The sequence below is a fragment of the Podarcis tiliguerta genome (genome assembly GCF_965153285.1).
Source record: "Podarcis tiliguerta genome assembly, chromosome: 13".
Classification (NCBI taxonomy): Eukaryota; Metazoa; Chordata; class Lepidosauria; order Squamata; family Lacertidae; genus Podarcis; species Podarcis tiliguerta.
The window spans coordinates 24,885,657-24,907,418 of record NC_139546.1 but is presented as its reverse complement, the minus strand read 5'-3'; the positions used below and the strand labels follow the sequence as shown (position 1 = coordinate 24,907,418).

General features: G+C 45.5%; 1 protein-coding gene across 1 annotated transcript in view; it reads left to right on the top strand.

Moving 5' to 3' along the window:
- The window catches only part of IGFBP4 (insulin like growth factor binding protein 4), a 38,604-nt gene extending 17,377 nt beyond the window's left edge, over positions 1-21,227 (top strand). The window contains exons 2-4 of the mRNA XM_083408784.1: positions 15,207-15,373; positions 17,716-17,850; positions 19,028-21,227. Of these exons, the coding sequence (XP_083264910.1) occupies positions 15,207-15,373; positions 17,716-17,850; positions 19,028-19,162 (437 nt within the window). The 3' untranslated portion in view covers positions 19,163-21,227. The remainder of the gene's footprint in view (positions 1-15,206; positions 15,374-17,715; positions 17,851-19,027) is intronic.
- The last annotated feature ends 535 nt before the right edge of the window (positions 21,228-21,762 follow it).

Here is a 21,762-nt window from a genome sequence, read left to right as displayed (position 1 = left end):
CTGCCACTGCGGTATAGCCCTTGTCAGCCAAAACATCTGGAGGGCACCATGTTGGGAAAGGCTAGGCCGAGCCAGATTGTGTGCCCAGGGAAAGACACCAAGCTTACTTCCCACCTAACCAATAAACTGGTTACATCCCACTTCTGGAATTGTGTTTAACCCAGAATGGAATCCCACACTTAGTTTTGGCTGGCTTAGTAGAAGGCAACGATCAGTCTTTCCCAAAGTTAGCCTCTTCTGTGTTCTTCCAAGGTTTCTATTTGATAAGAAGAAACATAAATTCAAGGCATAACCAGTTGCCTTCAGTATCCTGTGTGGACAGCCCTGTTCTTGGTATATCTTTCTTTTTCGCCTTTTCTTCTCAGTTTCCATTTGCTCCACACTGAAATCTTCAGGATAAAATGGGATACCCGTCCCTGGGTAATCGAGGGTCGTCAGCTGTGTTTTTCTTCCAACGGCTTGTAGAAGCAATATTTCAGGCCTACCCTCTGCGGAGCTAGCCTACCTCACTCTGACAGTGCTAAAACATGTCCTGTAACGTTCAAAGGCTTCCACAGAGGGGTCCCTGTTCAGTTTCATTCAAAAGAGCTGGCAAGAGGCCTGGGGTTCTTCTGGCAGACAGTTTTGTTTCGGTCTGCCAGGGTTGCTCATCCTCAAAGCAAAAGCGCCACGGAACGCTTTTCGTTCGCAGAGATCGATAATTCGATGCAGACGGCAGCGGGCGTGGGAGCGTGCGCTTCGCGGCATGACATCTTGACCTTGCAGCTGCAGATAAGTTCAGCAAGAAGAGCGAAGGAGAACACACACGCACACACACGCACATTGGGGAGAAATAATGTTTACTCTACCAAAATATGAAGCTTTAAATGCCCTGGCTTCACAGCATCCTGGGCTTGCTTCCCCTTTCAAGAAATGTCAAACTAAGCAGATGTGCTCTCTTGACACTCGCCTCCCCGTCTGCCAACATCTGGTTATTCCACCGCTGGAATCACATTTAACCCAGAAAGCTTATTGCCAAGACTCTACGCGGCTGAAATTCGCTTTTGGCCTTTCCCCCTCCCACCCAGCTCCCCTTTCATGTTGTCAAACAAGCTACAGTTTGCAACTTGCCAGGACTAAGCATGGGGTTCCTTGACGCTTACCTGTTCAGACTGTGGTGCAATGCTGGATCTTCTCAATGGCCAGGCAGCCTGGCCATCCAGAAGACCAGGGCACACAGGAGGGATAGCTCAGTTGGTAGAGCATGGGACGCTTAATCTCAGGGTCGTGGGTCTGAGCCCCACATTGGGTGGAATATTTCTGCATTGCAGTGGGTTGTACTAGATGATCCTTGTAGTCCCTTCCAGCTTTATGATTCTATGATCTATAAACTGGCTACTGAATGTGGAAACATCCTACCCTGGCTCTCTGAAAATATGGTTGGTGAAGAAACATCGTATAAGGGGATCTGACAACGGGAAACACATAAGAGCTCACAGAGACAGTGCCCAAGGACAGTCAAAAAATGCAGGCAGCAGAGTTGGTCAAGATACATCTGTCTTTCTGCCTGTGTGTGTATTGGGGTGTGTCTGTACACTCACATGCATATACTCACCAAAAAGTAGCAGTACATTGCATAACGCGGGTTGCGGGACGCGGGTGGCGCTGTGGTCTAAATCAATGAGTCTAGGGTCTGCCGATCAGAAGGTCGGTGGTTCGAATCCCCGCGACAAGGTGATCTCCCGTTGCTCAGTCTCAGCTTCTGCCAACCTAGCAGTTCGAAAGCGTGTCAAAAGTGCAAGCAGATAGATAGGTACTGCTCCAGCGGGAAGGTAAACGGCGTTTCCGTGTGCTGCTCTGGTTCGCCAGAAGCGGCTTAGTCATGCTGGCCACGTGACCCAGAAGCTGTACGCCAGCTTCCTTCGCCAGTAAAGTGAGATGAGCGCCACAACCCCAGAGTCGTCCACGACTGGACCTAACAGTCAGGGGTCCCTTTTACTTTACCTTTACATTGCATAAAATCAAATTTATTAGGATTAGCATGACTGCCATGCTGAGTGAATAGTTTCCTGGGAGTAAGCTGCACTGAACTATGTTGTGTTTACTTCTGACTGCATAAATTCGGCCTGCAAGATACTTCAAGCTTTGACAAAAGGTTTCCAGCCAGCTGAATTGCAAGCTTTAGCTTTTAATTAGAAGTGCAAACTGTCTTGCAAAGAAGTGCTGCTATTTTAAACGACTAGTGCGAAGTAGGATCCCTGTAAAAGGAAAGAAGTATTTTGCCTTTGCTTGATTATCCTCCTCATCCTCCCATTTCATTATTGACCTTTTATTGGTATTTCTATTCTTTGTATATCGTATTGTTGTTTTATTGCTATGGCTGATGGCTGACACAAATATAAGATTCATCCATTCATTCCCAATTCATCTATGGTGTCCGGCCACAACAGACCTGAAAGCCCCATTATCACTTCATTCCCTTGACAGAGTAAGGAGGGCCCATCAATTGCCCTGATGTCCACACAGATAATGCCATGCCCTTGCTTTTTTTGGGGGGGGGGGGAGATGAGTCATTGAAATTTGCTGCTTTGTGTTCCCTTTCCAAGGACTCCTGCTCGTGTCCCCCCCTCCCCCAGCACCTGGTAATTGGAACTATACTGCTTCCATATAAGGAGGTTCTCCTCTGTTTTTATGGCTTTTTTCCTGTTTGTTTAACAATTCTAGCCTTATTTGTAATGCTTTCCACAAATTTACTGTGGACAGGCAGGTCTGTTATTTCTTTAAATACCCGCAAACGCTTAAAAAACAAACAGACTGCTGTTAACTCTGGCCACTTTCCAGTTACATTGCATTACTTAATCGTTCAGGATGAATAATCAAACCAGTGGTTTTCAAACATTCTGCCTTCGGGAAACATTTTCCACATTGATTTCCACATTGATTCTGCAGAGTCATGCAATAGGTCATCATACTAAGCTACCTAATGGCTTAGTGCAGGACACAGGCTGTTTTGGAGAGGACAGGCGTACATGCATCTCAGTAAAGTCTTGATCAGGCAATAGTAGGTCACAATATTGCCCCAGACGGTGGCCACATACACATCAGCAGCAGAAGAGGAGGAAATGCGTCCCCCAAAAAAGAAGTCAAAAGAGTATACCAATTTACATGAAATTTGCATGCAGTGATTCATATGTATAAATGCAAATTGAAAAAGAACTAATTTAAACAGAAATGCAACACATAGCTGGAGGAGGGGGAACTGTGACCAAGTTCTATCTAGGTGCCAACTGTTGATGGGCAACTTGAAGAGCTCTGCTCTCTCTTCTTAGGGTTCTTTTACACCAGACAGCCCTTGAGAGATCTATCCTCTGTATGATTAGCACTGTGCTCTGGAATCCACTCAACTCGGAGAGAGACAGTGTGGTGTAGTGGTTAGACTGTTGGACTAGGACAGTCTAGGTTCAGATCCCCACCTGGCCACGACTATGCAACAGGCACTCTGTGGCACCCGTAATAGTGCCTGTTCTGCAGATCAAAGTGAATAAGTGGGCATAAATGGTAAGAGTACACCACCTTGAACTCCCCAGAGGAAAAAGTGGGATATAAATGTGAAGAACAAATAACAAAATACAGTGTACCTTGGGTTACATACGCTTCAGATTACATACGCTTCAGGTTACAGACTCCGCTAACCCAGAAATAGTGCTTCAGATTAAGAACTTTGCTTCAGGATGAGAACAGAAATTGTGCTCCGGCGGCGCTGCAGCAGCAGGAGGCCCCATTATCTAAAGTGGTGCTTCAGGTTAAGAACAGTTTCAGGTTAAGTACGGACCTCCAGAACGAATTAAATACTTAACCCGAGGTACCACTGTAAAGGAAAACTCATAAATTTCAGGCAAGGTGTCTTTTAGAAAAACTTCTCCACCGCTCCTGCTCATATGACAAACGTTTCCAAAGGACATCAGGGTTCCTTAACAGTTTCTGAATTAATCTGAATTAAATCAACCCAATAAAAAAAGAGGAAAGGTAGGGACAGATAGGCTAAGCTGATCTGCCCAAATCCACACAAGGAAATCTGTGGCACTGCAGGGATGTAAGCCTTCTATGCTCCCAGGCAGCCTGCAAGCACCGCATGCCAATCTCCCCTCAACAGGGTTCTGCTTCAGGGCCTTGGTGGGAGACCGCAGCCTCCTTTAAACTTCAAGCAGCTGTTTCCCTGGCACAGTGCCTTCTGATTGCTATGGTTTAAGAGGCACATAAATAGAAGTAGGGGAGGGAAGTGGGTGATGACTTTACAATGGTTACCAAGCTTTTTCTGGGGTAGCTGCTGAGCACCCTTGACCTACAGCCTGTTGGGAAAGGTGTTTGTACCTTTTGGCTATGCGAATAAAGGGACTGGTTGGCAGGGCCGACCCCATCATTGGGCAGAGTGACGCAGCTGCCTCGGTCAAGGAACGTTTAGGATAGGGAAGAGCAATGATGCCTTGGAAGACAAGGTTATGTGTGTGCCCCGTAAGCTTAGTCTGTTGCCCTCAGGCCTGTTGTTGTCCTGCTGGCAGTGTTGAAGTGAGGTTCAACTGCTGCTCCAGCTGGCTTCTGTGCGTGAAATTTGGGGTGTGGGTTTGTGGGGCGCCACCCTGTCCTTAGTCCCAGGCAGCAGCATGTCTTGGGCTGATCCTGCTGCCTGGTTAAGCTTAAATCAGCTTTAACAAGATGTTTCCTCTCCCTCCACGCCTCCACGTCTCCCAAAGCGTCCAAAGCAGCTGCCGCTAAGTGCAATTGATGCATTCCTCAAGTTGTTTTAGGATGTTGCTTCCTTACCCCTCCCCTCTTAAATGCTTTTACCACTTCCTATATTTAGCATTTTTAATTTTGCTCTTAAATTTGAGCAATTTCACCACATTGCATGAGTGCCAATTAAAAGCTGCCTTCCCCCCCATTTTTTATTATCGTTCAGTGATCTAAAAGCTGTCTAGAATAAGCAGTGAACTATTCTTAAGCCTAGTTCTCACAGGTAAGTTCTTTGGCCAATTCTACAACATTTTTGCTTGAGTTCAAGGGATTACATTTGAAAAACAGACAGCAGTCTTCCAAGACTAGAGAAATATGGCCCTCCTTTGCTGCAGCTTCCAGAAATTTATACCCCAATGAAGTCAAATCCAGGGTTCTCTTGTTCGAACCTTTCTAGAATCAGCTTCCTCTGCATCTGGTTCTGGACCCAAGGATCAGCAGCAGACTCATTCTCAAGCAAAGAACTTGTTGTCTTTTTTGTCAAGGTGATTTGTATCAGTTCCTGGTCCTCTAGTGTACATGTTGCTTCATCCTCGACACTCCTTGCGTGGGTCCCCTGAGGCATGCCCACCTCGATGAACACCTATTCCATGGTCTGGTACCAGCGGTATCGGGGGGGAGGGGGGGCGCATGGCACCAGACTGCTGCGCTCTTCAAACGGTGCCAAGACCCACTCAGCCGGTGCCTCGCCTCATTCCCCCCACCACGACCTCAGCTCCCTAAAAGCTGCCTTTTAAAAAACATTGCAGGGTGCTAAAATGTGGGGGTATCTGGAGAGACAGTGGGGGTAGCCATAGCCCTGGGTCAGCGGGCAGGAAGAAATCAGGCAGGGAGGGAAGGACACCACCGCAAACACATATGGACACCACCGCGAGCACATATGGACTCACCCGCCAAAAGCGGGAGGTGGGGGGGGGGGCACCGAGCCAACAATAATGTTTATGAAAGCCTGTTGCCTGTGTTGTTAACTCTTCAGCTTCTGCTGGGAATCTTAACTCTTTGGCTGCTTTTTCGTCCTTAGTTGAAATAGTGCAGATGATGCTGGTGATTTAATTTAAGATAGATGGTTTTGTGCCAATTACATTAAACAAACAGAGACACAGACTATTGTGCTAAAATGGCCAAGGATAGAGCTCAGAAGGTTAAATGTGGCCAGGCTTCTCAATCTGGCCCTTGGGATCCTCACCAGCCACGGTGCCTTTCCCTAGGCTCACTGGTCCTGCTTCCCACCCTCCTTGAGTGTTTTTGCTGGCCTGAAATGTGTCCTTGAATTCAGATAATGCTTCTTGCTTGCCCGGTTGGATGACAGAGAGAGAGGTTTGAGTGCCTGCAGAAAACAGCCTACTATACAACAGTAAAATTCACCTTCATTGCTTTACCTTCTTTTGCATCTGGCTGCCATTGGCATGTTGCCCCAGAAAGGCTGCCTAAGAAAGGAATGCAGTCTTTGTTTTGAAAAAGGTTTCCCACCTTTGGTGTGGAGGGGAATGAAGGTTCATCCAGGTGAGGAGGTGAAGAGGCATGATGCCAGAGCCTGGCCTCCCAAAATGTCACTCCACCTCCTCTTCATAGGCCTCATCTGCACTATACATTTAAAGCAGCGTCATACCACTTTGTACAGTCATGGCGTCCTCCAAAGAATCCTGGGAACTGTAGTTATTTAAGGCTGCTGGAAGTTGTGAGGAGAACCTTGAAGACTCCTCATCTTTGTAGGAGGCAAGTCAGAGGAATTAAGGCAGACAGTGATGACGAGAGATGAAGTTCTAGGCCTAAAATTTAAAACTGGCAAATCACCAGGTCTGGATGGCATCCACCTGAACTTTCTCAAAGAACTGCAATGTGAAATTGATAGTCTTCTAACAAAATATGTAACTTGTCCCTCAGATCAGCCTCCATCCCTGAGCATTGAAAAGTAGCCAATATAACCCAATTTTTAAAAAATGGGATCCAGGAGGGAATCCTGGAAATTGCAGGAGAGTTAGTTTAACGTCTGTCCCAGGAAAACTGGTGGAAATATAAAATAAACAAGCATACAGAAGAACAAGCCTTGTTGAAGCACAGCCAGCATGGTTTCTGAAAGAGCAAGTCCTGTTTCACAAACTTATTAAAGTTCTTTGAGAATATCAAGCACATAAGGCGAATGGGTTGATATCGGATGTTTAGTAGTCAAGGAATAAGATGAGAGGTCCTCTTGTGGATCAGGAATTGGTTAAGTTGCAGGAAGTAAAGTATAGGAATAAATGGACAGTTCTCCAAATGAAGAGATGTAGAAAGTGGAGTCCCCCGAGGATCAGTATTGGAACCTGTGCTTTTTAACTTGTTCATAAACAATCTAGAGTTAGGAATGAGCAGCATGGTGGCCAAGTTTGCTGATGATAATAAATTGTTCAGGGTTACCGAAACAAAGAGAAATTGTGAAGCACTCCAAAAAGACCTTTCCAAACCCAGAGAATGGGCGGTAAAATGACAAATGCAATTCAGTGTAATAAGTGTGAAGTTATGCATGTCATAGCAAAAAATATATTTAATTTCACATCTATGTTCGAGACCTTGAGGTCATAGTAGATAGCTCAGTGAAGACATTGATCCAGTATGCAGCAGCTGCAGAGAAGTCAAATTCCATACTAGGGATCATTAGGAAAGGAACTGAAAATAAAACTGCCAATATCATGCTGTTATACAAATTGATGGTGCAACTGCATTTTGAATACTATGTACAGTTTGGGTCAGCTCCCCTCAAAAATATTACTGGAGATTCAGAAAAAGGCAACCCAAATGATCAAGGGGGTGGAGCAATTCCCCGTATGAGGAAAAGCTGTCATGTCTGAGACTTTTTAGTTTAGGGAAAAGGCGAGGAAGAGGTGACATGATCAAAGTTCAGTGCTTTTTTTCTGGGAGGGGTACGCAGGGGTACGCATAGCCCTAAACATTTTGTGAATCTTTGTACATTTGTCCATTTGCATAACCCTCTGTTTACGTAAACTTTGGGGTGCGCGTGCGGCATACCCGGAAGTATTTTACCGGGATTCATGCATTTCATGCATTTCACCGCATGTGCATGCATTCCACATCTATGCTTAACTATTATTTTTTTCTTCTAATTTTATCCCCATCACTACTAATTGCAAGCGTTTAATCAAAGCGTGCTAATGTACCAATATCTACCATATTTTGCACATAAACAATAACGATTTCCTGGACTACTTCCCGTTCTTTTTCCTGACTTTGGCATACTTAAATTTCATCAGAAGACATCTGTCAATATTAAGGCAAGTTCCAGATCCAGCTCGCCTTCCCTCCAAACTTCTCTCTGTATCCTCTCTGTTTTGTTTTGTTTACAGGGAGGTTGTGCAGCAGAGCTTTCCAAACTGTGTGTCGCGACATGTTACGTGTGTCAGCTTGCAGTCTGTAGGTGTGCCGTGCAAACGCTCCCCGTGATCCTCCCAGGGCTGGAAAGGGGTTAGTTTAACCTCCAGTTTGCTAGTAAAACTGAACTGCGAAATGATGGATGTCTAAAAAGTGTGTCACCAACATGAAAAGCTTGGAAAGTTCTGTTGTACAATGTCATGTCAAGCAATTGCCATCCTATAATTTCCTGTGCATTTTTTCATCGCTTCCCTTATTGCAGAAAGTCTGTGGGTTTTTTGTTTTAAATAAGAAGTGGGTTTGTTGTGCAAAAGTGCAAAATCCACTTTAATTTCATAACTTGAATTTGCCTGTATCCGCTTGAATCCCACTAATAAAATAGCAACAGGAGCCTAGAATGTAATATTATTAGTTGCTGGTATGCAAGACTTTTCAAGCTGCATCTAATTCAACTTCATTATATCACCGGTAGTTGGAAAATGTGTGGGCTGTTGGAGATTTTTCACTGTTTTTGGTGAGAGCACCCACTGAAACAGACTTATTGGGAACAGATTTTACAAACACACGGCTTTATTCTACATAGGCCAACAGAGAAATATCCCAACATCGTTCTGTTTCATTTGTTGCCATCTGAGAACCCACTGCTTCCACATAAAGCTCTATTTTTCAGTATTTTGTTGGCAGTCAAAGTGGATTTAGCTTGTAAGGGAAGTGGTTACTTCCTCTACCCCGAACCGGTAGATGGATTACGGGATATAATAATTATGCTGGTTAACTTGCCAGGTTTGAAGAATGAGGGGACAGGGAGGAATCTGATTCCTTTTTATGAGCTGTGGGTTGCATTTCCCATTTTTCTGGCAGCCCAAGAAGGCAATATACATGCACTCCTGACAGATTCAGATTTATTTCTCCTCACTTAACGGAAACCTTATTATTAATGCCCTTCATCAGTCACTGGCTCAAAATACATTGCTTTTTCTTCCGGATGACTTATTTTAGTTAATATTTCAGTCTGAGAACGAGCGTATTGTTTGTTAAACTGTATTGCTGATATCAGGTTTTTGATGTGAGATATTATGGCCCACTTCCACACACACACACACACACACACACACACACACACACACCGCTTTAACATAGGCTTGCTGCTTCCCGGCTTTCCTTCCTGCTTGTCTTGCACCCAATCGCAAGCATTTAAATGCAAATAGCACCAACAGAAAACCAACAATGGGCTCTGCGTAAACAGACAGCGTTTACATGTAATCTTAGCCAGAGGCATTATCAATACACGCTTCCTTGCTGTAAAGTCAGAGCACCTTAGGAAACCCTGAGCCTTTCCAGAGAGACACAGCTTGGGCTTTATCACCTAAGAGACAGTTTTAGGATCCCTAACATTTGGCACTAATGGAAGTCGAGCGCTACACCAAAGAGGCTTCGATCCTGCAGAATAAACTCTGCATGTGGCTTATGTTTTCTTACTTTGTAGCATTTATTTTGGTTCCCAGAGCCAGGTGGTCAAAGATTTTGGAGACTGGGGCGAAACGGAGGAAGGGGGTGGTCTGAAGATTGTCAGTACAGTGGTACCTCTGGTTACATACGCTTCAGGTTACAGACTCCGCTAACCCAGAAATAGTGCTTCAGGTTAAGAACTTTGCTTCAGGATGAGAACAGAAACCATGCTCTGGCGGCGCGGCGGCAGCGGGAGGCCCCATTAGCTAAAGTGGTGCTTCAGGTTAAGAACAGTTTCAGGTTAAGAATGGACCTCCGGAACGAATTAAGTACTTAACCCGAGGTACCACTATAGGTGTGCTGGTAGTAGAGAAGCCACCATCCAGAAGCTATGCAGTTGAGTGACAATCTATGCTATGTCCACTGAAAGTCCTGCTCCCCCATACCCACTTCCTATCAGCAACTGTTTTTCTCTCGTAGTCATATGGGCTAGAAGCTTACTTTTCAACAAAAGCTAAGATGTTCAAGGTGCTGCTGTCGCCACCACCATTATTTCCAGCGCCATCAACGTGCATAGTGCTTTGCAGAGTCCTGCTCTCTGTCCCAAATTGCCTGGGATTGTCACGACTATCTGCTGATAATCCGAGATACCTTGCTGTTGCAAGGAAATCCTTTATTTATTTTTTAACCCTCCCTGCAGGTGGTAGGTAAAGAGATTCCTAATATAGAGCTGACTCGCCTACCCCCATGTTTTGCTTATGGTTGATAACAATCAATGCTGGTCTCACTATGGGCTGGAGGAGAGGCAGAGCTGAGAAGCTAAGCCAGCAGCAACACTTTGAGAAGTGCCCCAATTCCTGTTGGATTTGGTGAGAGCAGGGGCGGAGTGTACCAGGAGGCAGCAATTCCTGTTTTGCCTCAGGTGGCGAAATGGGCTGGGCTGCCACCAAGGAGAGTAAGAGAAAGCAGATACTGAGCATGCAGACATTTCAAATGTGCACTATCCTGCTAGCCTGCCAGCCCTTTTTCTTTCTCCAGTGTCATGGCTTCTCTCTTTGGGCCTGGGGTGGGAGTGGGTAGATCTACAGTCAGGAAGACTGAGCTGGATGTGCCGTTGAAGAGGGGCAGGAGGGAAGATAATGGCAGCACAGGTAACAGCAACTGGAAGAGCCAAAGTAAACCTGCAGCCCCTGCTGATTATTGAAGCCTGGTGGCATATATTTGAGATGGCCGACTTACAGCCCATAAGCCACTTACAATGCCCACATTACTTTGGCCCCTTTCATCCCCTCTGCAGGCCAGCTTGGGCTTGCAAGGTGCTGCTTCTCACCCAGCACTTGTGGAAAATGAAAGGCAACAATCTCATTTCCAGTGTGGTGTAGTGGTTAAGAGAAGTGGACTCGTAATCTGGTGAACCGGGTTTGATTCCCTGCTCCTCCACATGCAGCTGCTGGGTGACCTTGGGCTAGTCACACTTCTCTGAAGTCTCTCAGCCTCACTCACCTCACAGAGTGTTTGTTGTGGGAGAGGAAGGGAAAGGAGATTGTTAGCTGCTTTGAGACTCCTTAGGGTAGTGATAAAGCGGGATATCAAATCCAAACTCTTCTTCTTCTTCTTCTTCTGCTCACTGGCTCCTCAGGTGCTGATTTTGTCTAGCTAATGGCACTTCCTCAACCATTTCACTCAGAATGTGAGGATGTGTGGTCCGAAAAAAGAAAGAAAGAAAAGGCTATGTGCTTCAATTGGTGTAGGGGTAATGTGACCCGAGTGGCACCTCCAGGGCCCAGAGCAAGGGTAACCAAATTTGCAATGATAATTTACCTTCAATAGTTTTGTAGAAGAGGGAATGTATGAAGTAGTGTAACTTAGCTTCTTCATTCCTATTTGCCTTAGGCTCCTCATACACTTAATCCTGGTCTGTCTCTCTCAGGTTATATTAGATATACCTGTTTAACATGAGACAAAATAATAGCCCCTCACAACAGAAGAGAGCAGAGAAAACTAACTTTCATGAGGCTTTGGTGGCTGAGTTGGCGTGTCTCATTAAACACTAACACATGTGATCCATTTCCTCATGGAAACACACACTTCAACTTACACCTTTGCCTAGTGCTTAAAAAGCATGTATCTGTTAATTTAGCAAATACAAATGACTATCCTCCCTAGTGCAACATAAAGGCTGTGCACACACTTTCGTTTACTCTGCCTTCAGTGCACTCCCATTGCTGGTTTGCGAAGTTGGCCACAGTCGACATCTATCCTGTAGTTTCTTGAGAAATACTGTGTATTGATGCATTTCCTCGCAAACCAGCTTTAATCAGATTTGAAAACAAAAAGCCATGTGAAGACATTCAAGCTCCATCACCACACGCTAGTCTGGACAGACAGCAGGTGGCTTGGAATCACATTCAGCTACACTGATGTCCACAGTCACGTGCAAATGTGATTTGAAACACGGCAGGAGGAAACAACCTCGCTGCATTTTCTGCTGGTTATGCATATGCAGTCTGGCTCCTGAATAGCAGAATTTTAAGAATTTGAAAGCTCAGCATTATATTAGAAAAAAGTAAGAATGTCTCATCAAACTTGCCCCCATAGATGATGGATAGCGATTCTGAACAGGCCTTCTCTGGCTGTCTTCAGTGGGAGGCTGAGATCATACAATGCATCCCAACTAAGTGGCTTTGGAGGTTGAGGGGGAACAAGGAAGGGCATAGCAGCTGTGTCTTTGTGGAGGTGTACAAGCAGGAACGAGCCACAGCAAGCCTTGGGCTCGTCCTCATCCTCTCTCCTCTGCCTGTGTAACAAAAGGAAGGAGCTCAGGAGCTTTTGATTTGGACAAGTTATGTCACTTGGAATGACAAACTCCGGTTTCTATTAACTACGGTTAGTTTCAAACAAGCCAACTTCAAACCGTGGTTTCTGAGGCTGACTGGTTGAATTTAACCACCGTTTATGGTAACTGCAATTCTGGGTCCCAATGACATAAAAAAAGTGGAAGAGAAAGCTCACAAGACCTTTCCCTCAGCTATACAGCAGGAACAGAACACATTAGTATTACATTTATTAGTTGCTTGCTGCATAAAGAGACATTAAGTGACTTACAAAATTTGAAGGTAAGCTCCAGATGTCTGAAAGACCACCTCCTTCCCTACAGAGCCTCTTGTGTGTTAAGAAAGGAGAGGGGGCCCACTTGGGGGGGGTGTCTGACGCCCCCAGATGCTGGGGGGGGGGGAGATGTTGCTTGTGAGAGGTCATTTCTGTGGCAGCCCCTAAACTGTGGAACTCCCTCTCCACAGAGGTGCAACTGACACCTTCACTATACAGTTTTTGGTGAATGCTGAAGAATAGGGCTGGACGATATATTGACCAAAACTGGTTTGAAATCCATACTGTGATATCGGTTTCATAATTTTTGACCTGGCAATATATTATGATTCATGGTGTGTGTGTGTGTGTGCGCACTATGCAAAAAGCACAATGTGGGGAAAACCATGAAGCCAGCCAATGCCTCTACATAGGTCCATCCTTATTTCAAACATTGTGATATATTGGTATACAGTGGTATCTCTACTTACATTCACTTCCGGTTACGTATCGTTTGGGATATGTGCATGGCAAACCCAGAAATATTTTTCTGGGTTTCGGCATGCATGCGCAGAAGCGCTAAACCGCACAGCACGCATGTGCAGAAGCGGCACCTCCAGTTGCAAATTCCTCAGGATCTGACAGGAGCTCCAGAACGGATCCCATTCGGAAGCGGAGGTACCACTGTATTGTGATGTTTAGCTGGTGATATATCACAATGTTGAAAACCAGATATTGCACAGCCTTATTTACTCTGGCGTTTGGCACCTGAGAGGTATAGTTGTAAGATCTACTCTATTGTTGTGATGATTTTGTTTTAAAATATTTTTAATGTATTGTAAATGGTTATGACCTGACTTGAGATTTTAGGTTGGTAATAAATAATAACATTAGAAAAAAGAGCCATCTATTTCCATAAAAGACATGCAATAATCCAGAGAAGGGAGCCAATAAAACAGCAGCAAAAACATATACTGTATTCATGTAGCAAAATCACCATTATCTATCAAATGCCTGGGAGCAGGGAGTTTTTTGTTTAACTTGGCACCAAAAATAAGTTAATGATGGCACCAGGTGGGCCTAACTGGGGAGAGAATTCCACAGACGAAGACCTACCAAAGGCCCTCCCCACTTGCCACCATCCTTCAGGCCTCCCTCAGAAGGGGCACCCAAAAGAGGGTTCAGATGAAGAGCTAAATGTCTTGCTTCTGCATGCCATGATATACCAGTGGTTGGAAACATTTGACCCTCCAGTTGCTGTTGCACTATAACCCCCACTGTCATGCTGGCTGGGGCTGATGGGAGATGTAGTTCAGCAACACTTGAAAGGCGAAAGGTCCCCTGCCCTGTGCCAAACCATAGTTTAGCATGACTAAACCATAGTTTAGCATGATGTATTGACATGGTCAATGTGAGTTCTCTATAGAGGAACCCCTCATAAGGAGACTACTGAATCTGACGAAGCTGACACTCAAAACAGGTTAGGTGTAATAACTGAAAACAGGAGTTTTTGTAAAATAGACTTCTATCCTATTTCTTCAGCCTCTCGTGAAGTTTGCCTCCTAAGGGTTTTTTTTGGAAGGGAACAGCAGAGATCTTACCTACAGGAAAAACCCTGTCCCCTTGCTCTACAGGCAAGCAAAGCAGCATCTCCAGTGTTTGTTAGCTGACGAGAAATTGATCCAAAGTTGCACATAAATGAATGGAAACTTGGATGCGGCCCATTTGGAAAAGAGGGATTAAAGGGAGAACAGCCATACTTTGGAAACTCAGAGGAAGCCAACTGGGCAGGATTTAGAAGAGAGAAAGGATGGGGGGAGGGAGGCTGAGGCAATCCATGAAAGGCTTGTATGTGGGCCAACTCAGAGCAGGGTTGGCAAAAAAATACCTTTCGTGGCCCAGTTTGCTAGCCACACATCCTCTCTAAGACTTGATTTCAGCCAAGACACAGGCCCCGCTCCTCTTTTGATTGCCATCGCTGGAATATGTGAAGTATTAGCCTCTGAGCATGTGCAGAATGCCTCTGCCTCACCACTCCAGGAGTGCTTGCTTTTGAGCAAAACCTCAGCCGGGGGATTAGCTATGGAAACCTGCTTTCAGTGCTAGGAACATGCAGGGATAATTTCCTTTGCGCCCCAGACAGATTTGCAATGGTAGGTGAACAGGACAAGGTTTCTCGGTCACAGGCCTTGAACCTGAGATATATTTCTTCTTAGGAGCTGCTTGAGCATATCGCCTTGTTTCAAACATGCAGGACCAGCTGGTCCACACATCCGACAATGGTCAGCATGAGCTGCGTAGTCAATGTGCCTGGCTTCCTCACAGTGAGAACTGCAGGGAAAGAGGAGAATCTTTTGGAAACTCAGGAAGCCCCCACACTGATATTCCCTGTAAAGCAACCGATGCGGCGGCTAACTGTTGGGGTGTGCGTGTCCTCAAAAATCTGTTGAGACTGCTCTTTGCAAGCTCCAGCCCCTAAAACAAATCGCCTCTGGCAATTATTTTCATGCCGCTGTGACTTCATTCCTATTTAGATCCCGAGGAGGTTGACCTCCCGCCCACCATCAACTTCAGCCCCTGCAGCATCCAAGACAGAAAATGCCGTCAGAAGCAGCAAGCAAGGAACCGCGAGCGGATAAACACTGTTGTCAAAATGAGGACCAGTGGGAACCTGCCCATCCGGGAGGACACCCGGCCAGTGGTGAGGTGTCCTGGTTTCTCTTCAGGGGTGGGGGAACGAAAAGCCACCATCTGAGCAGATTAGGTACCTCCACTTCTGTCGCCCGACTTTGCTGTTCCTTTAAACCTTTGGCCCTCCAAATGTTGGACTCCAAGGTTGCTTCCAAATGAGCCATTTAATGAACATTTTGTCCTGATTTTGTGAGCACTTCAGTGTGCTTTCGGATCAGGGTTACGGCCAGAGTTTATGGGCAGGTGAAATGGCAATGCCTCTTTACTGAGCATTTTTCTGATTTGCTAGAGGGGAGGTTATATAGTGTTGCCACAAGCAAGCGTTGTCCTGCATTACCCAGTGCATTTTCCCATCTCTTTCCTTATTGCAAAAAGTCCCTGTATGGGGGTGGGTGCAGGGTTTGTTGTGCAAGAGCTCTGAATCAACCTCAACTGCGCAACCTGAATTTGCCAGGATATGATTGAATTCCACCCAGAAATGGAAGCACCCCAACTACCATTGGCTCCTGACAGCATAGCCAGTGGTCAAGGAGGTTGGGAATTGTAGTCCAAATGCATCTGAAGGGCCACACGTTCCTTATTTCACAGCAGAGCTAAGTAAAGCAACATTTCTGCCTCTCAATGGCTTTAATAAAGGCATCATCCAACTTGCTTCAACTAGGGCTGCCAAACGCCCAGGTATTCTTCGACACATCCGGGAATCAGGCAGCAAAATGGCGTCCAGGCGGATTTTTGCTGAATTGGCAAAATGTCCGGGGGAAACCCGAACATATGGCAAGTAGGGCGTGTTTTTTTAATATATATATACAGTGGTGCCCCGCAAGACGAATGCCTCGCAAGACGAAAAACTCGCTAGACGAAAGAGTTTTCCGTTTTTTGAGTCATTCTGCAAGACGAATTTCCCTATGGGCTTGCTTTGCAAGACGAAATGTCTTGCGAGTTCTTGCGAGTTTGTTTCCTTTTTCTTAAAGCTGCTAATCCGCTAATAGCCGTGCTTCGCAAGACGAAGAAACCGCAAGACGAAGAGACTCACGGAACGGATTAATTTCGTCTTGCGAGGCACCACTGTATATTTAGATATAATTCTAAATACTAATCCAAGAAAACTCCAGTGCACTTTGAATGATGATTTTCTAAATCACATGTTAATGTTAATAGCGAGGAGCATGGTTCTGTAAAAATGTACAACTTGTTGTGGAGGTGGGATGATTTACAAAATCAATCCTCCTGGCAAACTAGGAATATCCCCTCATTCACCCAAGTTTAGGATATTCCACCATTCTTCAGCAGTTTCTTTTTCTTTGAACAAAATAAGTGGCTCACGTAAATGTAAACAAGCTTTAATAATAAACTGAGAGAAAACTGTAACAAAATAACATAATGTCTGAGAGAAACTAAATACAGCATCACGAGGCAAGTGTGAGGCAAGAAACAAGAAGAGGCAGTTAGTCCCTCTTAACTGATATTCTTAACGGAACACACACTGAAGGGAGGGGCCAATTCCGGAGCAGAACACACAAGCCCCTCCCACCAGATACCAAGCACTCTACTATTCAAATTAGGCCCCAGTGTTTTTCTTACAGTTGTTGCTAAAATGGGATGTGCTGGCCAAGAGGCAGCAGGTCAACCCGGAAAATTGTAACTTAAATCAGAATGAGTATGTCACTTGTGCATATTTGTACCACAAAGAGGAAGTAGTTCTACAAGCAGGCCTATGAATCTCAAGTTTTCATCACCATATCCCATTGAACAATTCAGTAGCAGAGATCCGAGAAAGGCTGTGCAAGAGAGAACGTGGCTGATTAAAAAAATGTCATTGGGAGGCCACAGCTTTCCAGCCTTTTGCAACACAGCACCGTGATTTGGTTTACATATGTGCAGCATAGCTTATGTGACCTACCAAGCAGAACACAGCCCACCAACCATGTTTACAGTGCGTGGTTACAATTCCAGGTAAGGCAGCAAAACGGGTTTATCAAGCCTCTGATATGTGACCATACACGCCTGGTAGGCTGTGTTCAGCTTTGTGGGTCACCGCTTGTGTAGATCCCCATCAGCCTTTCTCCAAATCAAGGCCACTCTCACAAAGCATTCGCCTTCATTTAATTCACAACCCCAGCTTATGTTTAAGATAGAGCTGCAAAGATAGAGCAGGGCATTTTTGTTGCATAGCAGTTATATATTGTCCTATGCTGGAAAAAAAGGGAATACAGTTCAGCCCTGGAGATATTTGCATCCTTTCCAACAAGGAGGCTGCAAGCACAGTGGGGCTTCTGCTTGGGGCTTCCACGCCTTCTCCACTTCTTGCCGTCCACATTCTGACTCCGTTGCCTCCTACTGTTTTGCCAACAGGTCCAAGGCTCATGTCAGAGTGAACTTCACAGAGCGCTGGAGAGATTAGCAGCTTCCCAAACCAGAACCCACGAGGACCTGTACATAATCCCCATTCCTAACTGTGACCACAATGGGAACTTTCACCCCAAACAGGTAATACTAGAGCATTGGCTGAAAGATGGGTGGATCTCAGTTTTGTGTTGTCTGCCCTTTGATTCACCAGCATCATTTACTTTATAAATCATGAGCATATGCTATGCATTTACTAGTTAAGACATAACCAGGCTGTGTTAAGTGAGCCCAAGTATGCAACTCCTGCTTAAAAACATAACAAGTCTTGCAAAGCCAAAAGTATAGAAGTGCATCTTCAGCAATTGCTGAAAGCTGTTTAGTGAAGGCATCAGATGCACCTCTGTGGGGAGAGAATTCCACAACCTAGGGACTGCCACGGAGAATGCCAGACCCTACAAGTGTCCCTATATTCCAGGGAAAGTCCTGGATTTACAGAAGCCATCCCAGTTTCCGATTTGATTTTGGAATGCCCCGCTTTTCTTTAAAGGTAAAGGGACCCCTGACCATTAGGTCCAGTCGTGACCGACTCTGGGGTTGCGGTGCTCATCTCGCTTTATTGGCCGAGGGAGCCGGTGTACAGCTTTTGGGTCATGTGGCCAGCATGACTAAGCCACTTCTGGGGAACCAGAACAGCGCCTGGAAACACCGTTTACCTTCCCGCCGGAGCGGTACCTATTTATCTACTTGCACTTTGACAGACTTTCGAACTGCTAGGTGGGCAGGAGCTGGGACCGAACAATGGGAGCTCACCCCGTCGCGGGGATTCGAACCGGCGACCTTCTGATTGGCAAGTCCTAGGCTCTGTGGTTTAACCCACAGCGCCACCCGCGCCCCTCGCTTTTCCTTAGGACGTTCCTATTTTCATTGGAGAAATGTTGGAGGGTATGGAGGTATGCAACCTCTGAGCCAAGGAGATAAGTAACTATACAACCTTTAGAAGACATCTGAAGGCATCCCTGTATACGGAATTTTTAAAAAATGTTTAATGTTTTGTTATGTTGGAAGCCAACCAAAGTGGCTGGGGCAACCCAGTCAGATGGGTAGAGGATAAACAATAGAATTATTATTATTATTATTATTATTATTATTATTATTATTATTATTATCATTATGGAATAGGATGTCACTATTTTCTTTGGAGAAATGTTGCTTGAGAATATATTCCTCCCTGTGGCTCTAGGTGGACACAGGTGGATCAGGTACTTTTAAATCCTAATAAAGAACTGTCAATTCTAATTTTATTCCTCTGCCCTTTAAGTGTCACCCAGCGTTGGATGGGCAACGAGGGAAATGTTGGTGTGTAGATCGGAAAACCGGGGTCAAGTTGCCGGGAAGCCTGGAGCTGAAGGGAGACTTGGATTGCCACCAACCTGCAGAAGGGGTGCAAGAGTGACTTGACTGAAGAGAACAGGACGCTGAGGCTTTCCTTGATGAACTGCCATAGTGCTGTTTGATGAACAGATGGATCACAAATGGGGATGTTACCACAATGCTCTCTTTTTTTTGTTCCTTAGGGGGAATGACAACGGCAATTACACCTGCCCCTACCCCCTCACAACTACATTAATCTAAGCCTGACATGATCTAGCCCATCCACATCTCTCTGGTGTTTAATTGGGTAAGAATTAGTCACCACGGTTCCTTCTTCACAGATTCTCTGGAAACTACATTCCATTTGACTTGCCAACCTGGGGGGGGGAAGCAGTATAAGCTTTAACCTTAAGTACTTGGATGGGTCTTTTGAGAGTGTTTGCCCCCCAGGTAGGCCCATTTCCACTTTTGGCCTCTAGAGCAGCGGTAGCCAACACATGGTCTTCCAGAAGTTGTTAGACATCAGCTCCCATCTCCTCAGCCAACATGGCCAGTGGCTGGGGATGGTGGAAGTTGGGCCCTAACACTCAGAGGGCACCATGTTGAGTGCCCTTGCTTTGGAGAGAAAGATCTAGATCCCCATCATCAGAGTCCTCTTTACCCTCCCACCCCAGCAAAACAGGGAGATGTGGCTTGGGAGAGAGGCAGCCATCTTCCTCTTTCTGACATCTAGTTGGTGTCAACCCTGTACATTCATTATGATCCCTCTCTTATGGGTTTCAACTAAGGGCTAAAGTCTACATGTGACTTTATACTTCTGCATGGCGACTCTTCTTGCCCTGCCTCTCTACCAGGCTTCCGCGTGCAATTAGTGCTGTGATTATCTGCTAATATATTGGTCGCAATGTTTTAAAAATTGCTGTGAATATTACTGTTCTTCATTGTTTATTGAAACTTCCTTTTTTAAAAAAAATGTTATGATTGTTGTACATCGCCTAGTCTGAGCATTTCTTGGGAAAGCTATTTATAAACGGTAAAATAAGCAACACACAAATCGAAATCAATCGTGACGGGTGTGGATCGTTTCCACACCAGGAACATCCAGCACAACGAGGAACTGTCCATATACTTGGTACACTTCTTAGCAAGCTAAATTGGGCTTTGCAGTGGGGGTGGGGGTGGGTGGGAGGAGAACTGACATAAAGAAAAGCCTCCTTTAGCAATGATCAGGTAACCTGGTTTACCTTGTCTCAATGACTATGAATTGGTCTACTGCTATAGTTTTGCATAAAGACACCCAATGGCAGTCAGGTATTTTAAGCAAAAGAATCCTAATGCTTATTAAATGAAGAGGTGGAGACAACCGGCAGCCCTCTAGCTGTTACTAGACTACAACTCCCAACATCCTTGACCATTCGGCCATGATGGCTGGGGCTGATGGGATTTGTAGTTCAACAACATCTGGAGGGCAGCAGGCTCTCCATTCCTGTTTTGATGGCTGTGGGTATTCCCTAGACAATTCACCTAGAGAGGTGGTGGTGGTGGTCTTAGACCAGTACCCTGAAAAGCAGGTATGTGGTGGTGGGTGTGTAAGAGAAGCAATTCGATCCAAACTAGGTGTGATGTTAAATGTGCCTTTGCATTTAAAATGCAGGATTTCAAGTCTTGGTTGGTGGGCAGGGAGAAATTATTGGGATTCCAGCAGACACAGAGGGGAGTTTAATTTTTTCATTCCCTGCTGCTGTCCTCTAAAGCTAATATTTGGAGAAAACCTCCTCCGTGTTAGCACCAATGGGGGATTTCCCCCAATGTAAACTACACTTTCAGAGGAGGGGTTTTGCCACAGCTAAGATCAAAAGCATAGCTGTACATAGGTAAGCGAGAGAAGGAGAAGAGAGTGTGCAAACTTAAAATTACTCAGGGCATGGTCATTGTATAACAGCAAGCCATGATTTTGTGTTACATCTGAACGGCTCCGGGGAGCTCTGAGGATTTTTATGTGGAGTGAGCTGAAATCTAGGAATGCCATTTTGGAGAACTGCTCCAGTTGCTCTCCGAAAGATATTCTACCTGCAGTTGGAGTGCCCGTTTGCTTCCACTTATGTGCTGCTTGTATATTTGTAAATAAAGGAAATGTCACAAAGATATTGCAAGTCTCCTGTTCTCTCTCTCTCATGCAAAACCAAAAACTAACTCAGTACTACGAGTGGCCTTGGAAATCGCTGCTTCCAGAGAAATGGGAAGCTCCTATCATTGCCCTGAGGTGGGGAGCCTGCATTCAGGAAGCCCCAAATATAAAGCTGAAGAGCAGGGATCACTTATCTGGTCAGGGAAAGAGAGTCTCTCTCTCTCTCTCTCTCTGTGGGACAGAAGAACAAAGGGTCTCCTGTAGAATGATTCAGTTAGCTTCACAGGCTGAAACACTACTGGCTGAAATCACTATTGCTGAAAGTAACCTAGGAGGGGAAGCTTAGAGCTACCCTAGGAGGGGAAGCTTAGAGCAATTCCTACTATCTTCCCCAGAAACCATCATCTCCTGCCACCTGTTGGGAGTTCCCTCCTGCAACCCTGCAGCCACCTCTCTGCTGCCATCTGCTGGTTGGAGTTCCTCACTGCACCTCTCTCAACTTCTGCATACAGAGGAGCTACACTGATGGTTTGCATCCCTGAAGGGCCTACAAG